At 37.3% G+C, this 17,105-nt stretch overlaps 1 protein-coding gene across 7 annotated transcripts in view; it reads right to left on the bottom strand.

Annotated features, from left to right (window-relative positions):
- LOC117408635 (arfaptin-1-like) overlaps positions 1–17,105 on the bottom strand; it is a 52,792-nt gene that overhangs the window by 7,002 nt on the left and 28,685 nt on the right. For all 7 annotated transcript variants that reach the window (XM_058999766.1, XM_034013810.3, XM_058999787.1 and 4 more), the window contains 3 exons: positions 10,092–10,182; positions 7,545–7,657; positions 6,056–6,277 (listed from right to left, as the gene is read on the bottom strand). In XM_058999766.1, coding sequence (XP_058855749.1) covers positions 6,056–6,277; positions 7,545–7,657; positions 10,092–10,182 — 426 coding nt within the window. The remainder of the gene's footprint in view (positions 1–6,055; positions 6,278–7,544; positions 7,658–10,091; positions 10,183–17,105) is intronic.

Genomic DNA, 17,105 nt, shown 5'->3' with positions numbered 1-17,105 from the left:
TTATTTATTTGCTGCTAATATATATTACAACAATATTTACATTCTCTTATCTAGCGTAATACTGTCGAATATATCCGATCTACATGTTAATGTAAATTATACGTACAAAAGTCATTTTAAATTATGCATTTTTGTTAGGCTAATATATCGGATCTAAAGCGATATTCACATCATCTTATCTAGCAGCATACTGCCGAATAAATCCGATCTACTAATTGATATAAATTATACTTACAAAATTAATTTTAAATTATTTATTGTTCATTAATATATCCGATCAACTTATTTCCTGGCTCGATCTACTTATTTCCTAGCCTAGGCTCGTTTACATTACAAACAATGGAACCTCCCCTTTAAATTCTAGAGCTTGATCAACTTATTTCCCGATCAACTTATTTCCTGGGACACCGAGACCAAAATTTACTAGGGGCAATTATTTAGAAATTACAAAAAGAACCTTGAAGCTTGATCAGCAGCATGGAGATCAGAAAACAGAATGAATAGCATATCTATTTTTAAATGTGATTGTGGTCTGAAATAAAATAGTATTTTTAAAATAAAATTATTAATATGTAGCTACAGTAAGCACTTCCAGGAAATAAACTGTTAACTGTGAAGAGAACATAAAAAACAACAATGTCATCATATCCAAAAACTGCAAACTAACAAGATAATTGGTAGGCTTTACGTACTACGCGTAAAAAAAATAAATGCAGTCTGCTACAGTGGCGTAACAAGGCTTGGAAATGTGGGTGAGCCCCAATTTAGGTTGGACGAGCAATGACCAAAGGTCTGACGTTACAGGAAATAGTTTACATTTCAAAATCAATTAAAATCATGAATACATCAAATATTTCCCCTGTAAATCCATTTAAAATGTTTGAAGTAGACAAAAAATAAATGTACATATATCTGCCGTGAATGCACTTTAAAAAGCCAAACCAGCGAGAACACACTAATATTACATTTTAAGCAATTATTAAATCAAATGAAAGTTAGTAAATGACTTCCCATTGCCTAGTTAGTATCCCCTCGTCTCCGCTCCACCTTGCAGGATAAGGCGTCGGACTTGCTGTTGAATATTGCAATTCTAGTCATACTCCAGAGAATCGCACAGGTCTCTGTCAAACCATAGGAGAGACAGCATGTTCTTCAGCGACTTGTCAGCATTGTGGCTCGCAACAGCTGTATTAATCCTGTTCACGGTGTACACATGGTCACTGGGATCAAAACTCTTAAAAGTGCATGTATATATGGAAAGATATACAAATGGCAATAATCTAAAACTTAAATTAGTGTTGGATATTTTTTCCCCACAGTCGATTTGCGCTTTATTTGTTGAATGAAGACTTCAGCTTCATCCATATTAACGTTGTTCAAAGTACATGCCAGTTCTGTAGACTTCCTCTATTGCCAAATGTGTCGATTGTGGCAAGCATGCAGACGCGGCTTTCATGAGGTCATACGTGTCATTTTGAAAGCGGCTGTTCAATTCACAAAGTTGACAATCTAAAATATGATTCCACATTGCTCTCAAATCTTCATTAGAGTGCTCCCTGGGTCACTTTCCCAAAGATGAAGTAACAAACGAATCACCCAGTTGATTTGGTAATTTTCTCTTCCGACATTTATTTTCACATGTTGCCATTTCCACTGCTTAAGTAGATGTAAATTAATAACTTGCAGATATCTGTCTGTTGTCTAAAAACAAAATTAAATAGACTCATTTGTTTTGCCACGTTGACCGCCACACTACTACAGGCGCTTAGCGTCCATTGAGGCGGCTGCCTCGGTAAAAATCGGCTCAATTCTGTGAAGACGAAAAAACAAAACAAAAAAAAAACAACGTGTAAAATTGATTTGAGATATATATATATATATATATATATATATATATATATATATATATATATATATATATATATATATATATATAGTATTTTTAATTTCTTCACATTACTGTGATCTCGGGCTGTAGACACTGGGGTATATGTCAAATTCGCGCCACAAAGACGTTTCTCATCAGTCAGTTTCCCAAGTTACTCTGTACTCTGGTTTACAGTGCAGCACTAACATGAAACGGAGAAAAAACCAACCAATTACACATTTCCTTCTAAAGAAGCCAACTCTTGGTAAGAATCAACGTTAAGTGAATTTATCATTTATATTGTTGTTTTTCCCCTGCGCAATGTGATGTTTAGCTGCAATACGTTTTGATAAAGCTTTTTTTTTTTCTCCCATGTAGAATGTTTAACGCCAGCACAGCAAAAATCAAAGTACCTGTTTTTATGTAGACATTAAATGTGTAGCTAAACCGGGATAGCTGGCTGTATGTTTTTTTTTGTTTGTTTGTTTTCTCGTCACTTTAACTGGACAGTCAGCTCGTCCAAGTATCACCCTACCTGCCATATCATAGCGTTTTATTATAGCATAGTGATTGTGTATTTGCATGTATAGCGGGGCCTGTGCGCTAGGCAGCACCAGGACCTCTGGCGACCGGTTTCCCCCGCCTAAAGTACTATACTACTTCCTATCGTCGATTTATATTGACAAAAGAATATTAGAATTGACTAAGAAACTGTGTAAACGTTCAAAGGAGATCTAGCGTTCAGAGGTGGGAACACCATCATTATCATCATCATCATCATTATTATTATTTTTTGTGAATATCTTGTCAAAGTACTAGAGAGTTGTACTCGAACAGCACCAGTCCCAGCAGTGTCAGCACCAGTCCCAGTGTCAACACTTGTCCCAGCAGTGTCAGCACCAGTCCCAGTGTCAACACCAGCAGTGTCAGCACCAGTCACAGTGTCAACACCAGCAGTGTCAGCACCAGTCCCAGTGTCAGCACCAGTCCAAGCAATGTCTGGCTAAAGCCTGCGAAATTTTTAAAAATAGTATTTTTGTCCTAAACTTGAGCTCCCGCCTTCGGGGTGCACAGTTTAAAAAAAATAAATAAATAAATAACAAATATGCAAATTTACTTAAACCTGGCATTCACACAGGCACAGATTTGGGTGGGACTGCGTGCTAACTGGGTATGCCCCTGGCCTACTCTTATCATACTTAGCTTGATTCATGGGCTTGCACCGATCCTGAATGTCTGTCGAAACTGGTGGGTTTAATTTGTTGTTGTATTGTTGTCTGTAGCAGAAGAGCTGCTGGTGTATTCTGATAAGTGAAGGCATGTTCAGCACGCAGCAGACTAGATGCACTCGTGTGATACTGTGTGTGATTACTGGAACTCACTCTGACAGTATACAAGTAAGCGTCTTTCTGCCCAGTGAGCCGTCAGAACGTTTTTACAAAAAATAAGTAAATACATAAATAAAACTCCCATTCATTTTAGTGCTTTGCTCCATTAAGCGGTTCAGTGACTAACTTTCTATTTAAACAATAACTGCACTCAGACACTCAATACAATCCAATGTTGCCGCGGCCGGGATTGAAGTACGGTATGCTGAAAGGCTCAGGCACAGCAATGCAAAAAAATGTACGCATTAATTGCAGAAATTAACTACGATTAATTGACAGCCCTAATATATATATATATATATATATATATATATATATATATATATATATATATATATATATATAGACACACACACGGATGAAGGCTATATTTGCATCCTGAGCCATTCGAAATTCGAAATAATACCACAGTAGTGACGTCAAAAAGAGAGAATTCCTCTAGAGGAAAATATATTTGAACTTTGACCCATTCGACTCCTCAAAACCATCACTTTCAATTCAAACACAAAATGTCTAGTTTTCAATCACTCGACATCACCCACAGTACAGAAATGTTCATTAATGATCAACAAAATGAGAATACGTTAAATAAAATGATGTAAAGCTGGTGCATTCATAGAGAAACTGGAAAAGAACGGGAAATTAAAACAAGGTAAAAGGCAATCATCCAAATAAAGCTGAAGCACTAACAGATAACGACACAGAACACCTGAACACTGAAACACTACTTTAAAAAAAACCCGGCTGTACTGCTGAACCTCGTCTTCTTTAATATTAGCATCACAAGGGTATCCATGTATTATAAAAAAAAAAAAATAATAGATGGGCCTCTTCATTGAGTTACAGGAAAACAATTCCATCTCGGGTTTCTGTGACAGTTTATAAATTACTTGACCTTCAGTCTCGTAATTTATGATGTCACAGAAACCCTTGATGGAATTATTTTTCTGTAACTCACCGATGCCCGCCCATCTATATATATATATATATATATATATATATATATATATATATATATATATATATATATATATATATATATATATACACACACAGACGTGCTCAAATTTGTTGGTACCCTTACAGCTCATTGAAATAATGCTTCATTCCTCCTGAAAAGTGATGAAATTAAAAGCTATTTTATCATGTATACTTGCATGCCTTTGGTATGTCATAGAATAAAGCAAAGAAGCTGTGAAAAGAGATGAATTATTGCTTATTCTACAAAGATATTCTAAAATGGCCTGGACACATTTGTTGGTACCCCTTAGAAAAGAAAATAAATAATTGGATTATAGTGATATTTCAAACTAATTAGTTTCTTTAATTAGTATCACACATGGCTCCAATCTTGTAATCAGTCATTCAGCCTATTTAAATGGAGAAAAGCAGTCACTGTGCTGTTTGGTATCATTGTGTGCACCACACTGAACATGGACCAGAGAAAGCAAAGGAGAGAGTTGTCTGAGGAGATCAGAAAGAAAATAATAGACAAGCATGGTAAAGGTAAAGGCTACAAGACCATCTCCAAGCAGCTTGATGTTCCTGTGACAACAGTTGCAAATATTATTAAGAAGTTTAAGGTCCATGGAACTGTAGCCAAACTCCCTGGGCGCGGCCGCAAGAGGAAAATCGACCCCAGATTGAACAGAAGGATAGTGCGAATGGTAGAAAAAGAACCAAGGATAACTGCCAAAGAGATACAAGCTAAACTCCAAGGTGAAGGTACGTCAGTTTCTGATCGCACCATCCGTCGCTTTTTGAGCGAAAGTGGGCTCCATGGAAGAAGACCCAGGAGGACTCCACTTTTGAAAGAAAAACATAAAAAAGCCAGACTGGAATTTGCTAAAATGCATATTGACAAGCCACAATCCTTCTGGGAGAATGTCCTTTGGACAGATGAGTCAAAACTGGAGCTTTTTGGCAAGTCAAATCAGCTTCATGTTCACAGACGAAAAAATGAAGCTTTGAAAGAAAAGAACACCATACCTACAGTGAAACATGGAGGAGGCTCGGTTATGTTTTGGGGCTGCTTTGCTGCGCCTGGCACAGGGTGCCCTGAATCTGTGCAGGGCACAATGAAATCTCAAGACTATCAAGGCATTCTGGAGCGAAACGTACTGCCCAGTGTCAGAAAGCGCTGTCTCAGTCGCAGGTCATGGGTCCTCCAACAGGATAATGACCCAAAACACACAGCTAAAAGCACCCAAGAATGGATAAGAACAAAACATTGGACTATTCTGAAGTGGCCTTCTATGAGTCCTGATCTGATTCCTATCGAACATCTATGGAAAGAGCAGAAACTTGCAGTCTGGAGAAGGCACCCATCAAACCTGAGACAGCTGGAGCAGTTTGCTCAGGAAGAGTGGGCCAAACTACCTGTTAACAGGTGCAGAAGTCTCATTGAGAGCTACAGAAAACGTTTGATTGCAGTGATTGCCTCTAAAGGTTGTGCAACAAAATATTAGGTTAGCGGTCCCATCATTTTTGTCCATGCCATTTTCATTTGTTTTATTATTTACAATATTATGTTGAATAAAAAATCAAAAGCAAAGTCTGATTTCTATTAAATATGGAATAAACAATGGTGGATGCCAATTACTTTTGTCAGTTTCAAGTTATTTCAGAGAAAATTGTGCATTCTTTGTTTTTTGTGGAGGGGTACCAACAAATTTGAGCACGTCTGTATGTGTGTGTGTATATATATATATATATATATATATATATATATATATATATATATATATATATATATAAACACACACATACAATACAAATTCTAAAAGGTTTAAGAACTTACGTGGAGCTCGAGCGATTTTAAACTGAGGTCTGCGAAAGCATCTCCAAGCTGCCTCTGGGTCTGCACCATCTGGTAGAGCTGTGATCCCAGGGTCTGCGCCAGTTTCACCACATACTCGTACTTCCTCTTGTTGTCACGCAGAATTTCTATCTGTGCCTCCAGCTCCAAGTCCACAGTTCTAGAACCTCTCCCCAACTTCTCCGACATGATCTGTCTTGTGCACTGTAAAATATTCAAAATGGGGACACAGATTGGTTAAAGTGGGTAGAACAAAACAGCTGCACTACAGCTGGGTTTGAATCCTAGCTATCCTACTGAATATCTGGAGTTGACCTCCATGTGTCTTATTCCCACCTTGCTGAAAAAATGGATAGGAGCACAAACCAAATGGAAATCCGACGTAACTCCTCAAACAAGGGTTATCCTGCTTTCGTATTTTAATACAAATGTTGCAATGTCTTTAGTTTGATCAAAATATGCTGGGTGGGGATATTATAATCCAATGTTCACACAACATATGTTAAACAAATCTAAATACATTGCCTCAAAGTAAATGCAGGCAGCTAGTTTAAAACACTAAACACACACTTCTGTCCTGTTAGCCTATATTGATTTTAGCAGGGATGACTACTTTGCAAGCCATCTGCCACTGTCCAGAGATAAACATCATATTTATATGAGAAACGGACACTACAAAAACATAACTCAAGAATTCTAATAACTTCTAATTTTCAGACAAACTTTTATTTCAAGGCTGCAATCGTCTTAAGAACTTTATATTTCCAGTCCAACAGTGAACATAAAATAAAACCATGTACAGTAACATTCATATTCCCAGAACAAGATTAATAAAATCAATAAAAAGTATGGAATTAATTATATTGGGAAGGTGCCAGGAATATGCATCCTTGGGTCTTTTCAGGTAGGCCCTAAAAAAAATAAAACGGAAATTACTGTCTCCTCAAGGAAGGTGATGTGGATCTGAGAATGCAAACGTCCTCTTGCTAAAGTAAGTATTCTGTTTTACTGCATTAACATAATTATATCAGCAGAATGTGCCCTATGTTTTGGTTACTGACATATGAGGCTGGTGCCAACCAGTGGGTTGTTTTCCTGAGTGATAGGAAAGGAAGCAACTCCAGCAGTGAGGATAATTGGATCAAAAAAAGATATATATTAAAATGAGAACACATTTTTGAAATGGTGAAAGGCTGTAGAGGAAAATACCGTACAGCTGCATGAGTCCTGTCTCTCTCAACAGGCACTGCAGTAGTCAAGGGTTGTTTGAGGTGATTTAGAAGGGAAAAAAAACCCAACACAATTTCATATAAATAAAAACGACGTTTAAAACCAGCAGCCTTGTTTCACTTCAACTGTATTACAGTCTGGTAATGCAATCCAAGCCAGCTATTGTAATGTATACTGTATGTAAAGCAGAATAGGCTGGGTGTTGAGATTTGCATTTTCACACGAGGCAATTTTCACCTACTTTGTATGTGTTGATGCTCCATTTTCTCACAAGCTCTAGCTTCTCCATTGCAGGATTCTTAAGGTCATCTGAAAGAACTACTGGCCCACTTACAGGTTCAACTTTCATCATGTCTGGAATGACAAAAAAGGCACCTTTAATAAAACTACAGACGTCTCCTCTTCAATGTGTTTTCCCTTTAAACTATACATGTTTGAACCGAGAATGCCATGACAGAAATGTGGGACAGACCTGCAGAAAAAGGTTAAGCTCCCCTTTAGCTGTGCAAGGCAGATCAAACACACAGACATTTCTTACACACAGACATTTCTTGGAAAGCAGTGGAACACAAATTTCACACAATATATGCAGTTGTTGTAAAACTCTACAGCCTTACTACTTTCCACCACACCATAAAGATGTTTTGCACCCAAAGTATCAAGTGTAAGGCATACAAATTGAAAACATTTTCTACCAGACCAGTCCATGGTATCTAGAGCTATGCAAAAGTCATAACACACTTGGCTCATTAGAAAAAACATTGCTTTTTTTCTGCGCAATGGAAATCTAGGAAAGATAACACTTGAGTTTCTAAGTTGAAAGAAGAGATTTGATTGGCACAGTTGTTGCTGTTGTGTATAACCACCAGCAAAATCAGCAGTAAAACGAGTAGACCTGAAATAGAGGGATGATGAAAACCTGTGCAACACCTTAATACAACGCAAAGATGCTCAATACAAAGCAATTTAAAAAAACAAAAGGGCATTAGCAGAATACTGCTCTTACAGTATTCTCAGGAGTAGATTCTGTCCTAAAATAAATGTACAGTACTGTCAGCTAGTGTACAACCTCCACGCTAAAATAAGTAACACCACCACTGTCCTGCAAGGTTATTAAGAACATAAACATGTCAGCTGTCATAAAAGCACCGATCTCTGATTGTTTCCTCTTTTAAAAGACTGCAGTACCACCATGCATGTGATGACAGTTAGAAATACCACATATATATTTTTTGTCTTGATAGAGCAGACAGTAGCCTGAAGAAGAGATTGAAAGGCAATAGCTATGTTGAAGCAGTGTTTCCTTCAATCTGAAGAGTTTAGATTAAGTTTCAGTTTAGATTAAGAATTACAGATTCCCAGGAAAAAAACTACATGAAGTTGTTAGTGCACCACCATCTGATAGAAAGGTAATTATAATCCAGTCAGTACACTGAGTACCTTTTGGACTAAGAAAATTGTTGTCTGGTCTGGCCAATCTGCTAGTCGCAGCAGTGCTGGGAGACACAACAGTTGACATGGGCTGACTTGAAGATCCTGAAAAGGGTAGATAATTTTCTAATAAAAAGGATTTCCCAAAGGTTTAGATCTGCATGGCTTCCGCTACTTCTCAGGGGGAAAATAAACAGAATCCAAATTGTTCAGGTCAGATCCTTTGGAATGTGCAACAGGAAGGGCAAAAGGAACTTCTCACTATCCCTCACTAGCCATGAACCAGGTGAGTGCAGCAATGGATACTGCTGCTTGAGGGCACCTCTAGCAATTCCTGGCTCTCTGCTGAATGAGGTCTCCAATTTCAATCCTAGGGGCTCCTGAGGAATTGACTTATTAGCCACTTGATATATTTTTGTTCCAGTACCGTGAAGGGTGCAGACTTTAAAAACAAGCAAAATGAACAAAACAGCAGCGTAACTAAATGGATACAGTAATTTATATCAACATTGAAACTCATAACCCTATTGGCTAATAGAGTGTGAATGACCAGAACTAGTATGTTCTATTGCCCACCACCAGATCAATGAAATAATATAAATAACTAGATAACTAAGTCTACTTGTGTTTTAAGACATATGCAGCTTGATTACTGGCACGAATAACAATAAACGCAGCTGTTTTTACTGTAGAACTCTACAGAACTCTACTGTAGAGTGAAGACGCATTTTAATTTATGTTTTACAAAAGCACATTTTAGACATTAATTCTGATTGTTACTGAATGTTTGCGATTCCTTCCTGTTTTAATAATTTTATTGAGATTTGTTAATAGTAGTAAAGTGAAGTCCCATCAGTATTTGTTTCTAAACCTGGCAGTAACTATCCAGGGAATTTGTGATAATACATCCCTGTGAGGGTTTTATTTTTGATGACAGGCAGTGGAATAGATGGAAATTATAGTTATCCATTACCACAATTATCTTTATGCTTTTTAAATTCAAATATAACCTCCTGATTGGATTGTTTTAACAAATAAGAGATCGGAGGAAAACAGCTGCCTATGTCAATGCTAGGCCCTGGAAACGGTGGGAAGTTTCATGGAACCGGTTGCTATGATGTGCCCTTTTTATGAAAAAGTTTACAGCATATTCACCAAACATGCCAATTAAAATACTTAGTGGAAAGGAATATGGATGGCACCACAACAGTGAAACTCGACAACACATTCTCCTGGTAAGTGTTGCTGCAAACACAAGCATTTATGTATGTATTTATTTTTAAGATGCAACTTTCTCCTGTTTAAAAACAAACAAAACACCTTGTTATGTTAGGAGCAAGTCCAGAATAGTTAATACCTTTTTTTGGCCCTGCTTCTATGATTCCCTCTGCCGTGGCCCCAAAGCTACTTGAAGAGATGTGGTTTTCAGACATGCCATGTTTCAGGTCCTGTGAAATATGAGAAAAGGAAGGAATATTCATCCTTAGTTCCCAAATTAAAGTACATTTAGGCATTTTGGTTGGCCACAGAAGGACATGTAGAACAGAAACTTCTTTTAAGAGGAGGCTGTGTGGTCTAGTGGTTAAAGAAAAGGGCTTGTAACCAGGAGGTCCCCAGTTCAAATCCCACCTCAGCCACTGACTCATTGTGTGACCCTGAGCAAGTCACTTATCCTCCTTCCGTCTTTCGGGTGAGACGTAATTGTAAGTGACTCTGCAGCTGATGCATAGTTCACACACCCTAGTCTCTGTAAGTCGCCTTGGGTAAAGGCGTCTGCTAAATAAACAAATAATAATACTCTGTATGCATACCATGATGAAGTAAGTTATTACCAAAACTCCTTCAGCAACATAGATAAAAATAGGTGCTACAGTAACATGGATGTTTTATTAGCAAGGCAGACTTATCTCCAACCACCTCCTATGCACCCTGTAACAATAGCTATTATATATAGTTTTGGTGTTTCTTTTTTATAGTCCTGGATAATAAATAGTAAAAAAAAAGTTTAGTTTATTAGATTTATTGATGTGCACAGATATTGTTCTGTTTTTAATTTTATACATACCTTTATTCATTTAAACACATTAGAATGTTTTTTCACTTTTTACTTAAAATAATCTTATGCATTTATTCGATTTGTTTTGCCTTTGTCGCCGAGGAGAATAACGGTAGGCAGGATCACAGAGGGCTGTATTACAGATCGATCATGGAAATACAGGATTTCTGGCTGCTTTTTGAGTCAATTTTCATAAAGATGGTGGTTATACACTGTATCTGAAACAAAAACACATTGGGAATGTGAAAAAACACCATGTTATCAAAAGTGCCCAGCCATTTAAAGTGGAGATATCAAAAACACAAGCCAAGTTTCAGGAAACCATTGGGGCAACCTTGCCCAGCACCAAGCAAATAGGCACAACTGTAAAAGCGGTGGGGGTCAAGGTTGCCCCAATTGTTTCTACTAACTTGGCTTGTGTTTTTCAGGCACAATAAAAGCAAATTGAACTTGCATCAAAAACACAAGCCAAGTTAGTAGAAACAATTGGTGCAACCTTGGCCCACCACTTTTACAGATGTGTCTACTTGTTTGGTGCTGGCCAAGGTTGCCCCAATGGTTTCAACTTAGCTTGTGTTTTTGATATCCCCACTTTAAATGGCTGGGCACGTTTGATAACATGGCGTTTTTTCACATTTCCAATGTGTTTTTGTTTCAGATATCACTTCTTTTTTCACTTAATGAATAATAACACACACACATTACGGGAATAGCAAAATTGTTCAACCTATATTGAGGCAATGTATTGCTGTTTGGATAGGGTAAATGTAAATAGTAGCCAAGTCAGTTGAAAGGGTTAAGATGCGAATCTGTGTAGCGTAGCGGTTATGTAGTTGGAGTGAATGTATGACTAGTTAGGGATCAAATCCTGCCATATATATATAGACACACACACACATTAAAGTTGTGTGCAAAAGCATGTATGTTCAAAGATAGTGTCAATCATATCAACTACATTTTTACATTAAAAATATGTTTTACACAAATAAAATACATTTAATTTTTTTTTTTAAGTTTGCAATATAAACCCTGTGTGGGAGTTGAACCCAAGACATGCTTCCAATCCAGCTTGCAATGCAGACACCTCAGCTTTCACACCACAAAGTTTGTCCTTCCATTTCACACCATTTGCAAGTAGTATAGCAGTGAAGTTACAGTTTTTAACAAGTATCAAGATGAACAAGATTTTGTTAATAATGATTATGTATTATCCTGAGTGTATTGAAAGCTTTCATCTGATTTTGCAAACTATCATAATAAGCTTGATCCGTTCATTTAGTATATTGTAACGTTTTCATGTTTAGGAAGTAGTACTCAGGGAGACGGTGTTGAATTCTCAAAATGTTTGTTTTATTTGAAACTACAGAGAATTCCTGTCAGGGGCCGGAATTCCCCAAGCTCATGCACCCCCTTATTATATAATAACCTCCCGTCGTTTCCCGCCGCTGTCCGGCTCATCAACCAGTCCATGCTCTGCAACCCTGAAAACAGCAGCACACATTCTCCCCACTCATGCACTCACTCCCCCTTCCCATGCTAAGTAACATCGTGACCCGTCCCCCTTACAATACATGTAACATATATAAAAGACAAACTAAACAAACTGAACAGACAACAAGTCCTGCAGCAAAGCAATTGTCCGGGTCGTTACACTATATTTTTTAATTTGAAAGTAAAAATATATGAAAGCATGGCGACTTTTATGTACAAAAATCTTCACTAATATACAACTGAACAAGAACTGCTGAATATTTATTTTCGTTTCATACAGTATTAAATAGCAGTGTTTATATGATAGTGAAAAATAAATAAAATAAATATCAAGATAGATAAAGAAGTGGCTCCCGAGTGGCGCTCCACGTGGAGTGCAGGATGCGCCCTATAGCCTGGAGATCGCAGGTTCGAATCCAGGCTATGTCATGACCGGGGGTTCCTAGGGGGCGGCACACAATTGGCCGAGCGCCGCCCGGGTAGGGAGGGCTTAGGTCGACAGGGCAACCCACGGTTCACAGCACACCAGCGACCCCTGTGGCTGATAGGGCACCTGCGGGTCTGCAGTGGAGCCATTCAGATCTCTGTTGTCCTCCAGCACTATATGTCTGGTGGCTTCGCTGTGGATCCACAGTGTGAAAAATGACAGATTGGCAGGAACACGTTTTGGAAGACGCGTGTTTCAACCTCCGTTTACCGAGTTGCCAGGGGGGTTGCAGCGGTGAACCGGAATAAAAGTAATAATTGGGCATTCCAAATTGGGGAGAAAAACCGGGGTAAAAAAAAACCCATTGGCAATGACTAAATGTTTATTTAAAAAAAAAAAAAAAAAATAGACAAAGAAAGAAATACAATATGTATTCATTTATTTCAATATTTATTAATGTTTTACTTTTATCAAATATATAGGCTATCCTTCAGGATAGCTAATTCTCAGAAAAATGTACGTTCCTTTTTGTCCACTGGGGACCACAAATAGTGTTACTCTCATCAACCAGTATCAAGAGGAACTGTACTTCCTTGCGCCAACAGGGACCACAACGAGCGTTACACAGACAGGAAACCAAAATTTTTCAGAGCTCAAGATCAGAATCTCAGAATGAGGAGGAGGAGGATGATGATGATGATGATGAAGATGAAGATGAATCTCCAAAATATAACAAAGTCCCGGGAATTCTTAGCTGGCTGACTTCATCTTTCAAAATACTGCTCGTCTCAACACATTGTGTAGCACTGACAGTAGAACACAACACGTTTGCAAACTGAAGGTTATAGTTTCAAATCCCATGCATGCCAGGCAAATGTTCCATTTAAAAAAATAAATAAATCAGTTAATATAAATTATACAGGCATCACAATGCCTGTATCAAGTGCATTCCTTAGTATATTTCCATGTTGACAAAACAAGTTAATTGTCATTAAACTCAGATGTCCTGTAATATACATATGTGTGGATAAAACTCCCTGGGGTCTGCAAAAAAATACTTTGGGAGAAAAAGGAGAAGGACATTTTTACCTTACCTTGGCGACTTATTTCTCTTACTGTATGACAGGTATGTACTTTTTTTCTTCTTCTAAATTTCACCTAAGAGAGTGTTGGGAACTACACATTAAAAGGGAAATGGTAGTTTGGGGAATTTTTTTACTTTTGCTGCGCCAATACCCTGAAAACACATAAACTATCCTCGCTGTATAGAGAGTCTGGAATTTCTCGTGCTTTGCTCATAACTTGGTGCAAGGAACAACCCTTCAGTATTATCTGTGAAAACAGCTACTTCTATATTATAAACCTGAGTAGGATCAATTCCCATCAATGACACAATAAGGTGTATGGACTTACTAATAAGAATGGATCATCTTTTTTTTTTTTTTTTTTTTTTTAAATGTACAATTCCTTTAAATCATGAGAATGTTTAACAGCTCTGCAAGCAGGATTTTCAGCCCAACTGCTCTCCCCCCCGCCCCCCTCCAATATTTTTTTTTCAATACTAAATGTTTTTCACGCTCTCTCAGCAGGGTTACATTATTTTTGTGGCAATTAGCCTATCCTAAAACACTGAAGAGTACACTAGTCTTGCCAAGAGGCGTGCCAGTAGTTTGATTTTGAGGACTAATTCATGGACTTTTTAAATACATGGTGCAATTTGGTGCATTCCAGCAGCAGAATGCACACCTGTGACTTGCATTCTATTGAGGAACCAGGACATCTTGGTCTAATTATTTCTTTAATTATTTTTACTAAAGCAGATTATTGCAGTTTCCCGTACCTAGTCTTTAGTAAGATTAATACACGGTTTAAGCTAACAACATAAATCAGAAGCCTGTCTTGGAAAACAATAGGAATATCTGAGGGCAGCCAGATAAAGGAATGCAAACAGATAACCTGAACACCAAGTCATCTCATTGCTTTAAAAGCTGTACCTCCCTTGTCAACAGCAGAATTACATCATGTGCCACACAGGAGAACACCCAGCCTTTCATACAATACATGGTCCCAAGATTAATGTGAATAAATGATTTATAATGTTTGTTTTTCTTCTGATCTCAAAGTTACCATCACAGTTACCATCACAAAATTATATAAAAGCATTTATCAAAACTCACAGTGAGCTCTCGTGACAAGGTGTATGGAAAACAAAGCAAATATTACAATGATAACATTGTACCTAAGTGCATTATGAATCCATAAGATTTTTTTACCCGATTAAAATCAGCTTCATGTTTGAGGAGGAGAACATGACGCATTACATTGCTACAACACCCGTACATCATTTTTACATTTTTCATTAGATACCACAAAGCACTGTATTTATCAATTTTAAATGATTCTTTAATTGTCATTAGGAGATTTCAAACATGCACTTTAATGATGCCTTCTTTCCATTCCGTCAACTTTCCTTCATTAAAAAAAAATAAAAAAAATACTGAAAGCTCTGCATTGAAAAAACTCTCAAAATAGTAAACTGGAGTTTATTGGCTTGTGTTTTTGATATGATCAGTGTTTTTTTTTTTACTTGTTAATTTCATTGATATTTTAATAGCTACTTTTTTTGAAGACATTTTTGGGGTTTTCTTTGACAAAAATCACAAAAACAGCTCACCTACTGGGACGCCACGACAAGCTTCCCTGTAATTGTAAATTCACATACCGCAGAAGGGTTACTACCTGCAAACTTAAGCTATTCTGCAAAATAGAACTACTAATGAGAGTACAGCTAATTGAAATTCAATCTCAAGTCTTATCGTAATTAAACTGTGAATCAGAATGTAATCTGACATGGCATTCAATCCTACAGTATTACAGCCAATGTTTCTTCCTAATCCTAGTGTTCAAATAAAATCAAAGCCCTGCCATTTGTTAGGCAACGTAATACATATGTATACTGAACAGAATCACCAGTTAGATAGTCGTGATCCTTAACAACGAAAGACCTTTGAACCTTAAATGGTTAAAACAAACAAAGATGCAACTACTGAAAAACATCAAAGCCTCTCAACCATCAGAAATAATGCATGTATGCGCTCTTCACTTTATGGATCGCAAAACCTTTTCAGAAAGAGCCTTTGTAGTGCAGATCTATAATTAAAATAAGAGATTCACGGGCTCCCGGGTGGCGCATCCAGTAAAAGCACTCGCATAGAGTGCAGAATGCGCCCTATAGTCTGGGCATCGCCGGATCGAGTCCAGGCTATTCCACTGCCAACCGAGGATGGGAGCTCCCAGGGGGCGGCGCACAATTGGCTAAGCGAAAGGCGACTACTAAATTAAAATAAATAAATTGGATTCATAATACTGTTATCCGTGAAAAAAGAAAAAAACACAGTGTTGCATGTTGTCGCATGTATAGTAAAAAGGCAGCAGAAAGGAAGATAAGCGAGCTTGCATACTCTACTGTTTTTTATGTTTTCTTGAATGAATGTTTGTAAGTTTCTGCGTTTGGATGTTTGCTTGTTTCCCGGAAACCTTGGGATTCCTAAATTGCAAGCACCTTTTAGACTGATCTGAAAATGTTTCTACGCCTTGATATTTGTTGATACCCCAAACTGAACAAATATTTGAGTGCTTTTTTTTTTTTATTTATTTTTTATATATAAAGATTGTTTGTTAAACTACCACAAATTGTGTATTTTGGTGTTTGTCATAATAATTAGTGGCTAATGTTCACAAAATGTTTGTTTTGTTTTCTTGAATTAGCTTATATTAAGTTTAGGGTGCCAATACTTTAGTCTGTGACTGGAAATACAGATTCAACCCCCAGATTCTAATAATCTCCAAGCTTGTGCTAAGGAATGTCATCAGCAAGTTCGATCACAATTGGACAAGGGGTTCTCAAGAAAACTACAGGGCTGTATAAATCGCACAAAGCCATTTTAACACAATAGACATATTTAAAGATATAACAAAATGTAGAGAAATAGTTAAAAACAAACAAAAAAAAATTAAAAGCAACCACAAATGACACTGCGAATCGTCATTGTGGTTCAAACATGATCTAAATAGATTTTCCAATTACTTTACAAACCTGACCACCAATGCCTGGGATTTTAACAAAAACATTTTTCTCACCAGTGTTTTGTCTTGAAAACACGGTTTAGAAAAGGAATTAACAAGGCTCCAGCTTTCACAGTAAGGTGCAAATTGCTTTTCTCCAATGTAAAAGAAACCAAAAAAAAAAAAAAGAGAGTCAATGGAATAAAAGCCTCTTAGTGTTGGTACTTGTACAGGAAACAATATAGCAGGGGAAGGGGAACGGAACAGTTGAGCTTTATAAAGTAATTTGCAGTCATTAAGCTACAAATTCATCACTTCACAAACCATTACTT

Source organism: Acipenser ruthenus, chromosome 2, assembly GCF_902713425.1.
Source record: "Acipenser ruthenus chromosome 2, fAciRut3.2 maternal haplotype, whole genome shotgun sequence".
Taxonomy (NCBI): domain Eukaryota; kingdom Metazoa; phylum Chordata; class Actinopteri; order Acipenseriformes; family Acipenseridae; genus Acipenser; species Acipenser ruthenus.
Note: the sequence above shows the minus strand (reverse complement) of the source record. Positions and strands in the feature narration are given on the sequence as shown.